At 38.3% G+C, this 16,125-nt stretch overlaps 1 protein-coding gene across 2 annotated transcripts; it reads left to right on the top strand.

Moving 5' to 3' along the window:
* Positions 1-3,530: 3,530 nt before the first annotated feature.
* On the top strand, positions 3,531-13,031 carry LOC144659980 (brother of CDO-like). 2 transcript variants are annotated; one of them, XM_078520520.1, is made up of 7 exons: positions 3,531-3,876; positions 8,472-8,732; positions 9,479-9,706; positions 9,987-10,322; positions 10,852-10,923; positions 11,018-11,143; positions 12,942-13,031. In XM_078520520.1, the coding sequence occupies exons 1-6, from the start codon at positions 3,750-3,752 to the stop codon at positions 11,104-11,106; spliced, it is 1,113 nt and encodes a 370-aa protein (XP_078376646.1). In that variant the 5' UTR covers positions 3,531-3,749; the 3' UTR covers positions 11,107-11,143; positions 12,942-13,031. The 2 variants fall into 2 exon arrangements, with proteins under 2 accessions (XP_078376646.1, XP_078376645.1); XM_078520519.1 differs by having other exon boundaries at positions 9,395-9,706.
* The last annotated feature ends 3,094 nt before the right edge of the window (positions 13,032-16,125 follow it).

Raw genomic sequence — 16,125 nt, 5'->3', positions numbered from 1 at the left:
TTCAAGATCGATTTGTTCAGCGTCACTTAGACGAATAAGATTTGGATCATCGAAGAAAGTTTTATCATTCGAATTATCGGTTGGTACGGCGGAGTAAAGGTCCTTAAAGAAATGTTTTTGGCATTTTAAGATTTCATTGGCTTCTGTTATTTCTTGATCATCATGTATTTTAAGTTTTGCAATAAAGGAATTGGAGTGTTGCCTTTTTTCTAAATTGAGGAAATATTTCGTATTTTTTTCGCCATGCTCGTGCCATCGAATTCTGCTTCTGATAATAGCACCATTAGTTCTATACTCGGCAATTTTGTTTAATTCTGATCGAAGTCGATAAAGTTCTGTGATATTTTCTTTCGATCTGTTGGTTTCTAAGATTTTCATTAAACGCTCGATACGACTCGAGAGCTCTTTTTCAATGTTTCTGCGTTCTCTGTTTTTTTCTTTTAGAGTACTGAACGCAGAAACCCCTTATTTCCATTTTTATGAAGGCTTTTAGTCCTGAACCAAAGTATAAGGACTGGGAAATACTGAAACCCATTATCAGCCACCTTAAACGTAAAAATCTTGTTGGTGTTTCAAGGAATCCAAGGAAACGTCACTCATCCCATGTATCTATGTATTGCGGTATTTTGTAATTTTTTGAGTGATTTTTGGGGATGTTTGGCAGGTGATAGTTTTTTTAAAAGAATTAGTAAAATTTAGACAACTAAGAAATATTGAAAATTTAATGTGAATTTAACATTGGAATTTGAAGTTAGAAATTGGCAGACGGACACCAAACAGTCCCGTGACATCCTGGAGTGTTTTTGCATGGGGGTCAACTGTGTGATGATGTTTCCATTTTTTTTCTTCAATCCCCACTGATAAAGAACTGTTGTTGGTGTTATGTTGGTGTTATCACATGTCAAGCCTTTAACAAGGTATGAAAGAACACAAGGATTTAAATTATTCTGTTGCTCAATTTTTGCGTAACTAAAATTAATGTTACTCAAATTCCTGATGGATTCTGTCTTAAACTGTTACGAGCTTAGTATTTCCAAATTATTGCATGTCAATGTAAGGCAAGACAAGACATGCCTTGGTTCTTATGTAATTCTCTTAAAAACACATAAGATATTGACTATAATTTTGTCTGTGCTATGGCAATTCACAGTGGGGTGGTCTTGATGTGTCTTTAACTTGTAGACTGGACTGGACTAGTAAAACGCGGACTAGTAAAACGCGGACTTGTAAAACGCCTCTAGACACTTCGAATTCCTTGGCCACAATCATCTTACGGCTCTCTTCAATACATAATGTCTCAAAAAAACAGTAACCTCAGAAAGAAGTCAGAAGCAAATAAGGTCGAAAGACCGAATTTGAACATATAACGGCAAATGTTCTAATGTCACGAACGTAGGAGTCGTGTAGGCCCGTCACCTTTATTTACCACATACTGCCCCCAAATTAAAACAGTACCCTCAGAAAGAAGTCAGAAGCAAATAAGGTCGAAAGACCGAATTTAAACATTTAACGGCAAATATTCTAATGTCACGAACGTAGGAGTCGTGTAGGTCCGTCATCTTTATTTACCATTGACTGTTGATTTCTGGACGGGCCCCGTTCTACCTCGTGCGAGCAATACAAACGACTGCACTCAACAGACGTCAAGTAGTGGAAAGAAAGAAACATATGCACACAACTCATAGCATCAATCCCGTTGTAGGGATCAATCCTGTTAGTAGGGGTTTGCAGAACGAACATGTGCTATACTGCAATAACATCTCCACGCTAAAACAGACCATAGAGTGCTCAAAAAAGCTAGAAATATGCCGTCGAAGAAACACACAAGAGCTTCAAACACAAATTGTTTCGCTCGCTAAACCGTTTAGTTTTATCCGATTTACAAGCGCTTGTTTTACAAGTCCGCGTTCTACAACTGTCCGTGCTTAACAAGCCCTCGTTTTACAAGTCCGCGTTTTACAAGTCCGCGTTTTACTAGTCCTCGTTTTACAAGTCCGCGTTTTACAAGTCCGCGTTTTACTAGTCCTCGTTTTACAAGTCCGCGTTTTACTAGTCCGCGTTTTACTAGTCCGCCTTTTACAAGTCCGCGTTTTACAAGTCCGCGTTTTACTAGTCCTCGTTTTACAAGTCCGCGTTTTACTAGTCCGCGTTTTACTAGTCCTCCTCTTACAAGTCCGCGTTTTACCTGAGTCCGCGTCTTACTAGTCCGCGTTTTACAAGTCCGCGTCTTACTAGTCCGCGTTATACTAGTCCGCGTTTTACAAGTCCGCGTTTTACTAGTCCGCGTTTTACTAGTCCAGTCCAGTCCTCGAAATACAGTATGCCAAAACTCCCCGCCCTTCTAAAGATAAGTCCTTGACGGTTCTTGTCGTTTTTCGGTGCCTATTCATCTTCGGCATCTTTCTCATCCACCTCTCGTTCTGTCCTGTGTCTGTCATCACACGAAAGAAAAGCTGATTCTCAAAAAATCTGCCACAAAAGGAAATTGACAAAAACAATATGAAAACCATATATCGAAAGTTTCTTATTCTAAAATTTTATCATACTTCTTAATTCAGAGCTACAAAGAAGTTCCTCCTTTTGAGTTATTGATACTGTTCTTACAGTACCTCTTTCCACTAGCGAAATTTTACAAAATTCCTTCGCGGCGAAAAGGTAGCGCGAATCCAGAACAGACTCCAATCGAGAGTGGGTTAATTCTAGATTACTATTAATTAACTATTACAACATTCATTTTTAAAATAGTTTCCCAAGCCGACTAAGCTAACTAAACGTCGAGTGTATCTTTCAGTAAACAAAACATGCCGTTATGACGCCGAAAATCCAGCTCACGTATACTATACCCCGTGACTCACGCAAACCTCCGACTTACGTGCTACTACAGTCATAGTTATTAATCGGCCACGCCCGATTAATAACTACACTGAATAGAGTCGATTTAGTGTACGTTTAAATTTGTTTAAACTGTACACATGGTAAAAAATAAAAATGATAAGTTTTAAATTTGCGTACGTGACTGAGCAACCCATTTCAGAGCGCCGATGCTAAGACAAATACAGGGATAAAAAGTAAGACAGGAATATGCCCACAAAATATATTGACGTCATTTTGTATAAAGCAAAACGATAAGAGAATCGTAAAACTATTTTCTATTCTTAGAAAGCAGACAATAAACTCTGAATTAATTTTTAGGCCATGAGTTGTATTAAAGCAAAACGATAAGTGGATCGTAAAACAATTTTCTATTCTTTCGAAAGGGCTTGAGAGAATAAACTCTTAATTAATTTTTAAGCCATTAGTTGTTTTTGCCTCGAGATTATGATGGATTTTCATTTGTCTTGCACCTGTGGGCCAGCCTTAATACATTAAAGCTTTGACCGCATATTTATCAAAATGAAGACATTGTAACTCCAGCTAAAATTAAATAAATTAAAGGGGAGCTCCGCTTTTAGGCTTGCCTAAATCTATATATTATCTTTTATTGTCTATCTTTCTGCTGTTGCTGTCATCTTTAACAAGGTGGGCGAATCATTTATTTTGTTGGCTCACTTCGTGACAACAGCGTTTCATAGTTCATATGATATCGTGCTTTGCATAAATGATCATCAATTCGCCCGCTCCTTGCTTAAAGCACTAAGGGCTACTATCAGAATTTTAACAAAATAACACGAAGGGTAGGCGCACATTGACCCGGCAACGATCAAAGATAAAAGTGAGTACACTTTTATCAGAAGACACACTGAAGTGAAATGCTAAAATACTTCGACGAAGCAGCTGGAATTGTGAACATGAAGAATCGACACCTGGGGAAAGACTTCAAACTTCGTTTGGTGAAATACTTTTTGCTTTGTTCTTTATCACTTCTCATGATTCAAGGTATGTAAAGCGAGTCACTTCTCTTTCATTACAAGCATTATTGTGCACTTCTTTTTTAATTTTATTTTATCAAATATACTTGATTGTACACAGAAAATACTATTAGAGGTGTTCGAGGTATTAAAAAGTATTACGATATCCATAATAAATTGCAAAGCTTTTAGCTGTTGTTCCAAACATAAACTCTTGCAAAATTCCCGATCTGTAAACAAATACATAGACTTGTCCGTAAATGCTTAATGGTATTGGCAGTTGATGTTTCGAACAAGAACATGAACAATTTATTCTGTTTTTTAAGGCATCTGATGGTCCTATATCAAGACTTTCTACATTTGGCACCTGAAAAGAAAATGGGCCGTTTTCTCAAACGACTTTAAAAAGACACACAAATAACTGAAGTATCTGAAGTCTTCTATTATCTGCACTTTCAATTATCCGGACTTTTCGATTATCCAGACTTTTTGATTATCCGGACTTTTCGATTTTTCAGACTTTTCTTTAGGCCCCGTCCACACTGACCCGGGTAAATTTGAAAACGATACGCTTCATTAGTAAGTAAAAGTAAAAGTAAAGTATTTATTTAACGAGGGTAGCACTAAAATAACATAAAAAATACTAACAAACCAGTGGGCCTCTAAAATTATTTACAATAAAATATAAAAATACACTATTTCACGCTCCAAGTCCAAACGCTCATTGGTGAGCGTTTTTGAAAAGCTCCGTTTTCAGTGTGGACGGTTGGCCTAACCGGAGAAAAAAAGATGCGTTTTCAAATTTACCCGACAGTGTGGACGGGGCCTTAGACTTGTCTCTATTTTCCTAAATTTAAAATTAATGATTCATGATCCAGCATATATTTCGCGGTGAAAAGTGCAATAAACAATTTTTGTTGATGCAATTTGGCTGGAGGACTTACTCTGAATAATTTATAGAGCTTTGTGTCATAAGTCATAGTGTTGCATTGTGGAAATAGTCTTTAACAAACAACTCATAAAGAAAGTCTGACCGTCATGATAGTTGAAATGATATCCACAGCCTGGCTTCTTCAGGGAATGAATTCGACTACAAGGAAAAAACGTTAGAATTTGACAAGACAACGGCAAAAACTTTAGTATAAAATAGAAAACTACACTGAAATAAATAAAAAAAGCGAGCAGCGCTTTTGAGAAGAGCACGCTAGCAAATTTTAACTAACTGTTCCTAAATTGATAAACGCGTGACGAACTGTAGCAGTGAAACACAAAACTGGATATCGAGATGGGACAAGTTTGTGTAGATTTAACCTTAAACTTTAACCCTCCTACATTTGCAATGGGATTTCCTATTTTTTGTAACTTCGCTTTTTCAAATGAAAGGTAACTAAACCTCGACTATCCAAACTTTTTGACTATTCGTTTTTTTATTATCAGGACAGTTTTCCATTAACCAAACATTTCGATTATTCGGACTTGTCTCTGTTGTCGTGAAGTTAATATTGTTATTAATGTGTCATAATCGAGAATATATTTAGCGGTGAAAAATGTAATAAAAAATTTTGTTAGTGCAACTTGGAGAGAGGAATAATTTTTTTTAGAGGACTTATTCATTTTAAGAAATTATTCAAAGAAAATAAATTATTCAAAGTCCTCCCTTTACGAATTGTACAGTAAAAAACGGATATCAAGATGGCACAAGATTTGTCACTTATAGAATTTCGATCTGTTTGTCGTATGTCAGTCAAATTAGGCCATGTTAGTTAATACCGGTAAAAATGATAAACTACCGCGAGTAATTGTAATAAATTTCTATTCAGTGATAGCAGTAGTCAATAAAAAATTGTTCACGGGTAGGTGAAACTGATATCAGTACTATGGTGAATGACAAATATTCATCAATTTTGAGCTAAATGGCTTAAAAAATTTCCTACTTAAGTAATGGGTTAATTTTACAGCATTTTTTTTATAATGACAACACAGAGCGGTTTTCACTTGACAGTAGAAAGTGTGTAATTCGAATTTGAGATGGCTTTTTATTACTTTTCTTAGTGCTTGGTTTGAAAAGTGCGCGCCACTTTCTCGACCAGTCAGGAATAAAACCAAAACCAATCGTGACTCACTTTCACGCGTTTCTTCCGCGCTTGGCGCCTGCTACATGTGTTTACTTCGGGTTTTGATCGGTTCACTGGATTGTCTGTGCCCGTTGTGTTTGGCCAGGTTAAAAATTTTGGATTTGGTTTCACAACACCCAATTGAATACTGCTCTTCGCAGAAAGAGATTAAAAGAATGCAAATAAAAATATGAAAAATCCTAGACCAAAGGTCATAAGGTGCTTGTTATATTTCTTTATCCAGAACACTTTCTGAGAAGGAAACTTATTAAAGTCAACTCTGTCTAAAACGGACACCGTCGGGACCGGCTCCAATTGTCTGCCTTAGAGAAGTGTCTGTCTTACGGTGGATTTCCACTGTTGCTTTTTTCTTGACGTACGTTAACGTACGTAAAAATTGTAAACGAACGTAAAAATGAATTTTACGCGCGCGATCACGTGCGTCGAATTTACAATGTCCAATTTCCAATGCCACGTTTTTTTCTTGGTATTTACGTACGTTACACGCAGGTATACGCAAGTAGCGATCGCGAGTGTTTTCAAAAAAGTTGAACTGAGTTCAACTTTTTTCGCGGCTGTCTGCGGTTACGCAGCGAATTACTCAATCATAGCGGAGCTCCTTAGCGGCCCGCAGGCCGCGGAGCGGAGCCCCATACCCATAAAAAAGCACAATAAAATAAGAAAAAAAAAGCACAAATGCAGGAAAACCTTGCCTCTCAGTTTTCATGGTCAACATGGATAGCGGCATGGTTCGCGGGCGCGTACGAACGTCGTACGGAGTTGCGCATCATGGCCGCCATAGTTTGATGGTAGAAATAGTGAAGCAAGAAGGCCGTATAAAGGCGGCCGTGTAAAGGCGGCCTTTAAAATTTAAAGAGGTTTGAAAAGAAAAACAAGAAGCAATGAAACAAAATGTGGCTGAAAATTACGTGTAGAAAGTAATCGACCGCCAAAAAAGTGGACATTGAGAGCCATAATCGATCGATAACTTTCGTGTCTATCTGTAAAGCCAGCATCGTACATGAAGGAGCATTCGAAAGCTAAATCGGGTTGATAGAATAAACAAACCATTTTATTGCTACGGGGTAAAAAAAAAAGAAAAAAAAAAGAAAAAAGAAAAAAAAAACTTGACCCTCTGGGATTTAAACTCACGACCTACGGATCCGCAGACTGGCACCTTATCGATTGAGCTAATCCGACAGACTCTGAAAATGAATGTTGAATATATCCTATATCAATGTAATAGATATTGTGGAGTCTACTAAACTGCTGCGAAACTATAACAGGATCGCGAAACTATTTTCTATTGCTAGAAAGCAGATAATTTACTGTACTCTAAAGTAATTTTTCGTGCCATGAGTAATGATTTTGCCCCGCTTTAAGATTATTATTTTTGTCGTACTGCTGACATTCAGTTGTTTAACCGTGAGGTATTTAAATTTGTCTTAAACCTATAAACCGCCATAAACATTAGTTCTTTGGCCGCTTATTCACTAGAATCAAAACATTGTAAGCTCCAGTAAAAATTAAATAAATGGGGAGCTCCGCTTTTAGGCTTGCCTAAATCTATATATTACTTTTGAATTTTGTCACATGACACCACTTGCCATTTGGAAAACCATTTTGTTTTGAATCGCCGTCGATTTAAATGGGAAAACCTTCAGATGTAGAAGCACTTCTCACCCAGAAAGTCCAAACATTTCCAGCAACAATCTATAGACCTAACTACAGAACCAAATTACACGAACACAGTAGTGAAAGAAATGCCTGGCGTCAGGTCACATAGGCTTTCAACCGGCAATCCGGAAAGGTCGCCTCAATTCTTTTTTTTACTTGATGGTGTCTTTCGAAAGTATTTATAAAATGCCTCTGTCATATTCACGCACTTTTTTTTACTAGCGTGTGGTAAAAAGTGTTTTCATGGCAGCCATGTTGGAAGAGTCAAACAACAAGATATTTGCATAAAAATGTTAATGATTTTTTTCCCAAAGGAAAAACAATTGATTGATTCACTCCTCCAATATGGCCGCCAATAACACACTCTATTCACCAACTTGATAATTCAGGATGGCGGGCATTTACGTACGTTCAACGCACGTAAAAAAACGCTTTCAATTACTTTTTACGCAACAGTGGAAATTTGCCGACGTATCTTTTTTTACGCACGTTTTAAGTACGTAAATATTAACGCGTCAGTGGAAATCCACCTTTATGGAGGTGTCGGTCTTTTAGAGGTTTCCTTTTAGAGAGAGTTGACTGTATAACAACTAGAGAATGCTTTTAGTTAATAAAGCAATTTTCGACAGTTTCGGAAAACCATAACCTCACTCTGGCCAATCAAAAAGGACACAGAAAATCTAGTGAACCAATCAAAAGTCGAAGAAAACACATATAAAAAACAAAGCGCGCGAAAACGTGTGTGAGCGTTTTACGATTGGTTTTACTTCAAATGGGTTAAGAAGGTGGCGCAAAATATCAGAATTGTTTGGTTTTTATTTTCAATCAACAGATGCCTCATCCTCGACTGACATGAAGTGTGAAATCAAGTCTTCCTGTTCCCCGTCAGTGTGTCAACAAACCAATCAGATGGCTGTAGATCCAGGCTCCAACATAACTCTCAACTGCTCGATCATCACAGGAGAACTGGTACAAGGAATGACCTGGAACCAAGCGTTGGAACGAGTTAAGAATAGAACGGGGTCACCACATTTGTTTTTGCAGCGATGGAATACAAAATATTCATGTCAATGTACCGCTGTCAATTTCACACGTAAGTGTCTACTCATTCGTTTACCTCTTGTATTACAGATACTAATACAAAACTACGAAAAGCTGTCTTCTAAACAACGTTGAATGTAGAATGTTGGTTTATTAGGAGGAAGAAAAAACCCTCGAAGCAATCTGGTAACCAACAACAAACTAAAACCACACAGGCATGGCGCCTGGGTTGAATCGAACCCAGGCCACATTGGTGGGAGGCGAGCACACTCACTACTGCGTAGTCCCTACTCGCCATAATTTATTGAAGATTTTTCCTTTTGAACTCTTACTGCGGAAAACAAAGAATATCACAGACAATGGCAGACACGTCATACTACCAAGCGATGTAGTATAATAGCGGTTCGTATAACTTGTCCTTTCACTTGCCGTAGCCAATCAGATTTCGCGTAATGACACATGCAAGCAAACTTTTTATTTTTGCTAGAAACCCGATCATGTTAGTTGAGGTCGCGTTACTTGACGTTTATGATCCCGTATACTGCCTTGATTTTAAGCCTCATCCTGCATCCCGCCAAATCTATTTTTCACCCTCTATTCTGAAGTTACTACTTTTATTAATTTTGTTTTTTTATTCATCACATCCATTTAGTGCAGTTGTCATTAAGTGTAATTGACTCGATCACGTGACCAACCATAGCAAAATTTCCTCAGGTGCATTGAAAATTATTTATAAGACAAGTTCACCAAATGATATCATCCAAGACAAAGCAATGGACCTGGAATGTGTTTTCTCAGGATGGCCTCTTCCTCACATAGTCCACTGGCACAAGGATGATAAACCACTCAGCAACGGAACTGAAGATGTTTATCATTCACTGCAGGAGAGAGGAGAAACTCTGCATAGCGCACTTCATCTTCCACCCGGACGTGAAGAGCAGGAAGGATTGTACAAATGCAGTGCAACGAACAGTATTCCTGGCTGGTCAAGCAGCGACTCTTATGAGATACAGTTGATTTATGAATGTAAGTTATGTTATTTACTACTTAATCAAACTTAAACATGTTCTTCCCTCTGAAAGGGCATTTGTACGAGCAAAATGTCAATGCATCTCCGTACATTGATTCCTCATCACGTGTAGAGTATCATTCACCCTGCGGTTTCTATTCCAGGACACACGTGCTAGCAAGTTTTCTAATAGTGTATTTGATCTACGGGTGAGATACCTATGAAATAAATCACTGTTACGTTTAACAATCACTTTGACCTCAATAATTATATTAATTACAAATTCTTTCACTACAGGTCCGTCATTTAAAAGTCCGACCATTTCCTCTCCGGAGGTTCTTGCAAGAACATTTTCTAACGTCAGTCTGACATGTTGGGTTGATAGCGATGACTTATGTCCCGAGCATTTGTTTTGGCGTTTCAACGATAATCCGTCGCATTTGCCAGAAAGCGGTGAAAAATACAAAGTAGAGGTAATGGAGACGCACACTAAATGCAAGAAAGAATTCATCCTCTCAATTTTCAACGTCACGGAAAATGACGAGGGAACATACAGCTGCCATTGGGAATGCGAGTATGAAAACACAACGAAAGCTGCCATTGATTTGAAAGTATTTGTTCCACCGCCAACAGGTAAGAAGACTTTCTTTATGTTAAATGCATCAACGGAAGTTTACGCTTTGGTCAAATTAATCATAAATGTAATCAGTAGTGTAATCAAGTCGTAAAAACTGGCTTTGAGAGCGCTAGTGTTGGACGCACAAAACATAAACAGTATCGCATAATCTCTGGCAAACGGACATGCTTTCTATAGGCAATGAATTAATAGTGATACTCCTAGTTGTTTTTATAGAAGTACCAATGAGCCCCCAGACTTGGAAGGCCAGGGTCTAGCTGGCTGGCTGTCTAGTTCATGATTGGCTTACTTGGGGTGTTGCTGGCTAGTTGACTCAGCTGACGACTTTATTTGGTACTTTAATTCTTTACTTACCGGCTGGCAGGCTGGCTGACTCGCGAGTTCGTTTGGCCGGTTTGTCAGCCGGTCAGTCGGCCGGTTGGTTGGTTGCTTGACTGCCTGGCTGATTGGTAAGTTGGCTGGCATGCAGGTTTGGTGGTTGTTGGCTGGTTCCTTAGATTGAGTCTCCTTTACTTTCACTTTCAGAGATTCCAACAACATCTGAATACCGGACTTTAAATCAATCAAACTCAATTTTGGTTTCTTCCACTTATTCAGGTCAGTGTCAGTTAGCGTATGAATGTGCTGAATTATTGATGTAGTTAATTTGAGTAGTTTCAAATATGTTCTCATTTCTCTTCTTAATTCAAAGGAACCCCCAGAAATGGGTTCATGCCAATTATCATTTTATCAGCCTTAACTGGTCGCTGTCTCATTCATATCATTTGTTTGGCTTGCTGACAAGAAAAAGTGGACGTCATTATATAACATTAAAAATGTGAGTTGCAAACGAACGACTAGGAAAAGTGATGGATTGCTTGACAAAACAAAACGGGCGACTTAAGCAAACATGTGCATTTAACATAGGTGACCTTTTTGCAAAATGCACGCCAAAAAGTTACAAGTATTTGACAGTTTTTTAGTTTCCAAAGCCAACAAAATAGAATTGTGCCTGAACATTGGTAACTGGGGTTTATTAATACTGAATTGAAAATACAAGAAAGAAAATTGTGTAACATTTAGGCCGCGTTATGCAAGACCAACCGTTTTACAGGGACCATTTGGGTGTTGGGTGAAGTGGCCCAGTAAAATTGTGGAACAGGCTACCGACGTCGATAAAGATGTGCGAATTTCAGTTGATGAGTTTAAAAAATCCAATTAGCCTTTGATTAGTTCTAAAACTGAGTTCAGATCAATTAGTTTTTTAAAAGCTTTTGTAAGATTTTAATAGATGTTATCATGTAAGTGGGAGACGCGGTGGCCTAATTGCTTATGGATCTTTTTGTTTGTAAAGTCAAGGGCGGTCAATTTTAAATTTTTATTAGCACCCCTGTCACTTGCAAATACAAATTTCCATCTCCATCCTCTTCCTACATCTCTTCACATGGTAAAGCACTATGAAATAAAGTGAAAGCTTAATTCAAAAAATGGGGTTATAGCTTTTCAAATCAAACATAGCCTGATATCCAGAAGTTTTTAAAAGAAGCTAAAGAGACCGGGAGAAAGGGTAGAAGAGAATGATATTAATTAGTTGGGAGTCTTGATGCAGTTGAAATCCACAGCCTTGACGGTATGCAAATGCTGACAAAATAGATTTCACCTCTGATGGCTATCTGTGCTTAAGGAAAGGAGTACATGTTGCCTTTAAATAAAAAAACAAATATATGTTTATAGTGGTCATGCACTTAGGGCCTGTTTATATGGAGGAGAGTTGTCCCTGATAGGAGGGTTACCCTCCATACCGAGCCACCCCGGGTGAGAGAGCTTTTCATACGTTTCTTTATAAATAGCTGCGAACCGTTTATATGAGAAATTGCAAAGTTGACTCGGGGGGCAGGGTGACCCTGGGTGGAGTGTTACTCGCTTTGAAGGGAGGGTGACCCTGGGGAGCGAGCCAACTTTTTTCCATATAAACAGTTTGGTTATTTTTGCCTCGCCTACCAGGGACAAGTAAACACATACGGAGCATGCGCAAACGCTAAAATCAGCAAAAACAAAAGTGCAGATAAATTGAAATCGAAGTCGACGGTAAATTAGTCCAAAAAATGGTCTTGGTCGACGATTCAGCGTTCCTGATTTTAGAAAAAGCAGCCATAATAGATGTTTCAAAACAACTCTCGCCAGTCTTTCGAACCGAGAGGGCCAAGTTTTGGCTCGGTCAACAGGGACAACTTTCTCATCTAAATGCTCCGCAAAAGATGGCTCGGGGGAGAGGGTAACCCTCCTACCAGGGACAACTCTCCTCCACATAAACAGGCCCTTAGCTTCATATCTCAACGAGATAGCTAGTTTACAGGCATGCCACTGAAACAGAGGACACAAATATTTTTAAATTAACATAACAAGGTTAAAAATCCCAACTGGCAGGAGGCAGACCAGTTGGCTATATACAAAGCGTGGTCGAGGATTTGAACTCGGAACAACCGAGAAACAAATCCAGCTAGTGGCAAGGGCAGGTCTTGAACCGGGGACCTCCAGATTACAACACCAGCGCCCTTAACCACTCGGCCACGCTTGCCTCCTTATCAGGTCTAGTAATACAATTTGCTTACTGGATTAATACTGTTTTCTTGCAGGTTATGACAAGAAAGCTATAGAAGGAGAAAAGGAAGTTGTGATGTAATTTTAAAACAAACAAACAAACAATAAAATTACTGTTTAATGAGTGATGTTAAATACCCTAGTGAAGTTATCGTAAGTGTAAGTTGTAACCCCTGTTTGCACCCAAAATACAAATGTTGCAACATTCTAAGTGTAAGTTATTAAAAGAGGGATAGAAGTGTCTGAGGCATCAGCATAGAAAGTTACCTGGAAGGCCAAAAAATCAATGAGTAGTTAAGAGGCCGTCTTTCTTAAAAAACACCCACTCAAAATTTGCGTCAAAAAATAATTTTGCCTGGAACTCTGGCCGCGTTAGGAGCCATTAAATATTTTGCCCCTTCAGGACCCGCCGCAACGTCTGGAAATTAGAAAAAAAGGCATTTTTTGAGCCGCTGTCAAATATTTTATTCGCATCGAACACCAACAATTTCTATATCAATTTGTTTATAAACATTTCTAGTTTTCTTAGAAAGTAGCAACTTTCCCCTCGATTTATCTGGAAAAGCGAAATCAAGGATATCATAACCACTACTGATCGGCATCGAATGAAGGTTGAAAATTGGCCTTGATTTAGAAGCGAATATTTCAACTTCAGGACCTAGCTGATAACTCAGGCTACTCTACACAGCCCAGGCTACTCTACATCTGCTAAATATGCAAAATCACATGTAAGTTTTCAGTATTTCAAATGTTATGACCGTTTGTATCAGCACATGTGCGAGTAACGACGACAATATAAGCGGAAATGTCGTTGTTACTCGCACATGTGCTGATACCAGGCTGATACAAATCATAATGGTCATAAATTTTGAAATACTGGAAAAGTACATTTGAGATTGCATGTTTTAGCAGATAAAGGACTACACTTTTCGGCTATGTAGAGAAGAAGTATTACTAATTTATCAGTTGCAGCAACTAATTGTCGAGATGCGACCTTAAACACTTCTAACGTGATTTACAAAAAGCTAGCAAAATACCTATTATTTACCGAAAAGATGAAATCAGACAGCTAAAAAACAATGTGTTGTTGTAAAATAAGGAGAAGCGGAGTGAACCTAAAGATGAAAGGCTCGTCTATAAGAGACATGGAAGTACGTGACAACACGGAAGCTAATCAGAAAATATTTTGTTACGGGTTTATTGAGTTGTTTTTTTCAAAATAGCTCTTAGTCGCCGCGTGTCCCGTGGGGTCAGGAGTTTGTTTGTCACAAATAGTCACTAAAAATCAAATAAAGCGATTCTCTAAAGTGAGGTTAGTGAAACATCAAAAGGCTTTCTACGCTAAACTGTGGAAAAAATGTCAAAAAAAAAAAAAATACGGGCCGATCCCGCTCGAAATTAATGGTAAACATATTGGAACAATGAAACTCGCCAACTCCTGTCTTTGGCACTTCTTTTTCTCCTCAAACTTAACCTCGGGCCGTCGGGAATTTTCTTTTTGTTCCTCGTATGCAACTTCAAAAATTCTCCCAAAACTGGCGCGGGCGGCAATAAACTGAAATCAACTGTAAAACATTTCGTTCAAACATTTTGCTGGTCGTATTTATGTTAAAAGCAACTAAATCGATAGCAAAAACAGAATAGAGCGGCTTGTGAAACTAGATAACTCAATTATTCTTGTTTGTTGATAGAATTTACGTTTTTATTTGATTCGTTTTACTTCTTTTATTATTTCATTCTATTGAGACGTGATTTTTTCGTGAGGTATCGGTTACGTTCGTTAAAAACAAAGGTATCTGTTAAATTGAAAAAAACGGTATCATGTTACAGTGTTTGGCAAGCACCGTAAAAACAAAAGTAACCCGTTACGGTTGCTACAAAGCTAGAAAAAATAACCGTTTAAAAAATAAGAACGTGATTTGTGACATTTTGACAATTGAATTAGTTTTGTTTTTTTAATTAAATGATGAAAATTTCCGTATTAAATAAAAAGTTCTGTGTATCAAATGCACGTAAAAATATTTGTTTTCAAGCAAACTTTGTGCAAAAAAGTGACTCCGTGGGGCGCCATACACAAATAGCTAAACCCATGGCATAAACCATCCAAACAGGACAATCACCCATTTCACCCCAAGCCACCCCATAAATTGAAAAAATAACTCCTGCATGTTAGCGTGCCTATGTTTGCTTAACTCATGATGACATCAGTTAACCATTTATCTTACTTACCTGAGATAATAAACGAAACCTTTAAAGTTAGGATATAAATCTAGAATGAAGCCACGGCATTATTGGAAACATCGGGTTTTTCCGTGATATTTCAATTCTATTCGGGGTGTGGTGGGTTTGAATCCCGCTCGGGGCATTTGATTTTTTTTCCGATATTTGTTCTGTTTAATATATAGATAGGCATATCGGAGCTTACCTCTCTGATGATGAACACTTGTTCGAAATATGCCGTATTACGTACATCATGATATATTTTCATTTATCATATAGCAACTGCGCATGCTTGAACAGAACATTGTAGCGTGGGCCATTGAATTGAGTCCCGGAAAAACTTCGGTATCACTAATCAATTCGGTATCACTAATTTATTTTCAAACCGTCAAAGAATTAGTGACTTTGCTTTCAAGTTGATGGAAATACCAGAAAAAAGTCGTACCGCATTTATCCCAAAAGTTGAAATATCTCCGAAAAAAACTCGACGTGGGTTTATTCTCGATTTATTTTCTAAATTTGATGCTTTGATTAAGGTAAGTTACCTTGACTCTTCGTTATCCGTTAGAACTACACGCACTTACTTTCAGTTTGTACTTAGCCAATCTTCTAAACTCGAGCTTTTTGTCAGTCTTACTAGTAAGGTAAGGTAACGTCGGCATACGTGCTAGTGGCCCATCAGGTTGGAGTTTTTTTCATTTTCAGCAGCATGAAGAAACTAGGAGTATTTCTACTTCCCCCACAACCCACACCCCACCCCCCACCCCGCCCTTGATGGGGTGCTACCCCATCGCAGGGTGACACCCAGCATTAAATTCGCCATTTATACACCTAAGTGGAGAGAGGTACTGTGAGAGTAATGAACACAACACAGTGACCCAGGCCAGGGCTCGAACCCGGGGCCCGTTTCTCGAAGGTCCCAAACGTTTTCGCATCCGGAAAGCCGTAGCAAAGTCTCAAACCTTATGATTACGGAGCTGTTATATACTCCATGATATT

This window comes from Oculina patagonica, chromosome 7 (genome assembly GCF_052425735.1).
Source record: "Oculina patagonica isolate OP01 chromosome 7, crgOcupat, whole genome shotgun sequence".
Taxonomy (NCBI): Eukaryota; Metazoa; Cnidaria; class Anthozoa; order Scleractinia; family Oculinidae; genus Oculina; species Oculina patagonica.
Note: the sequence above shows the minus strand (reverse complement) of the source record. Positions and strands in the feature narration are given on the sequence as shown.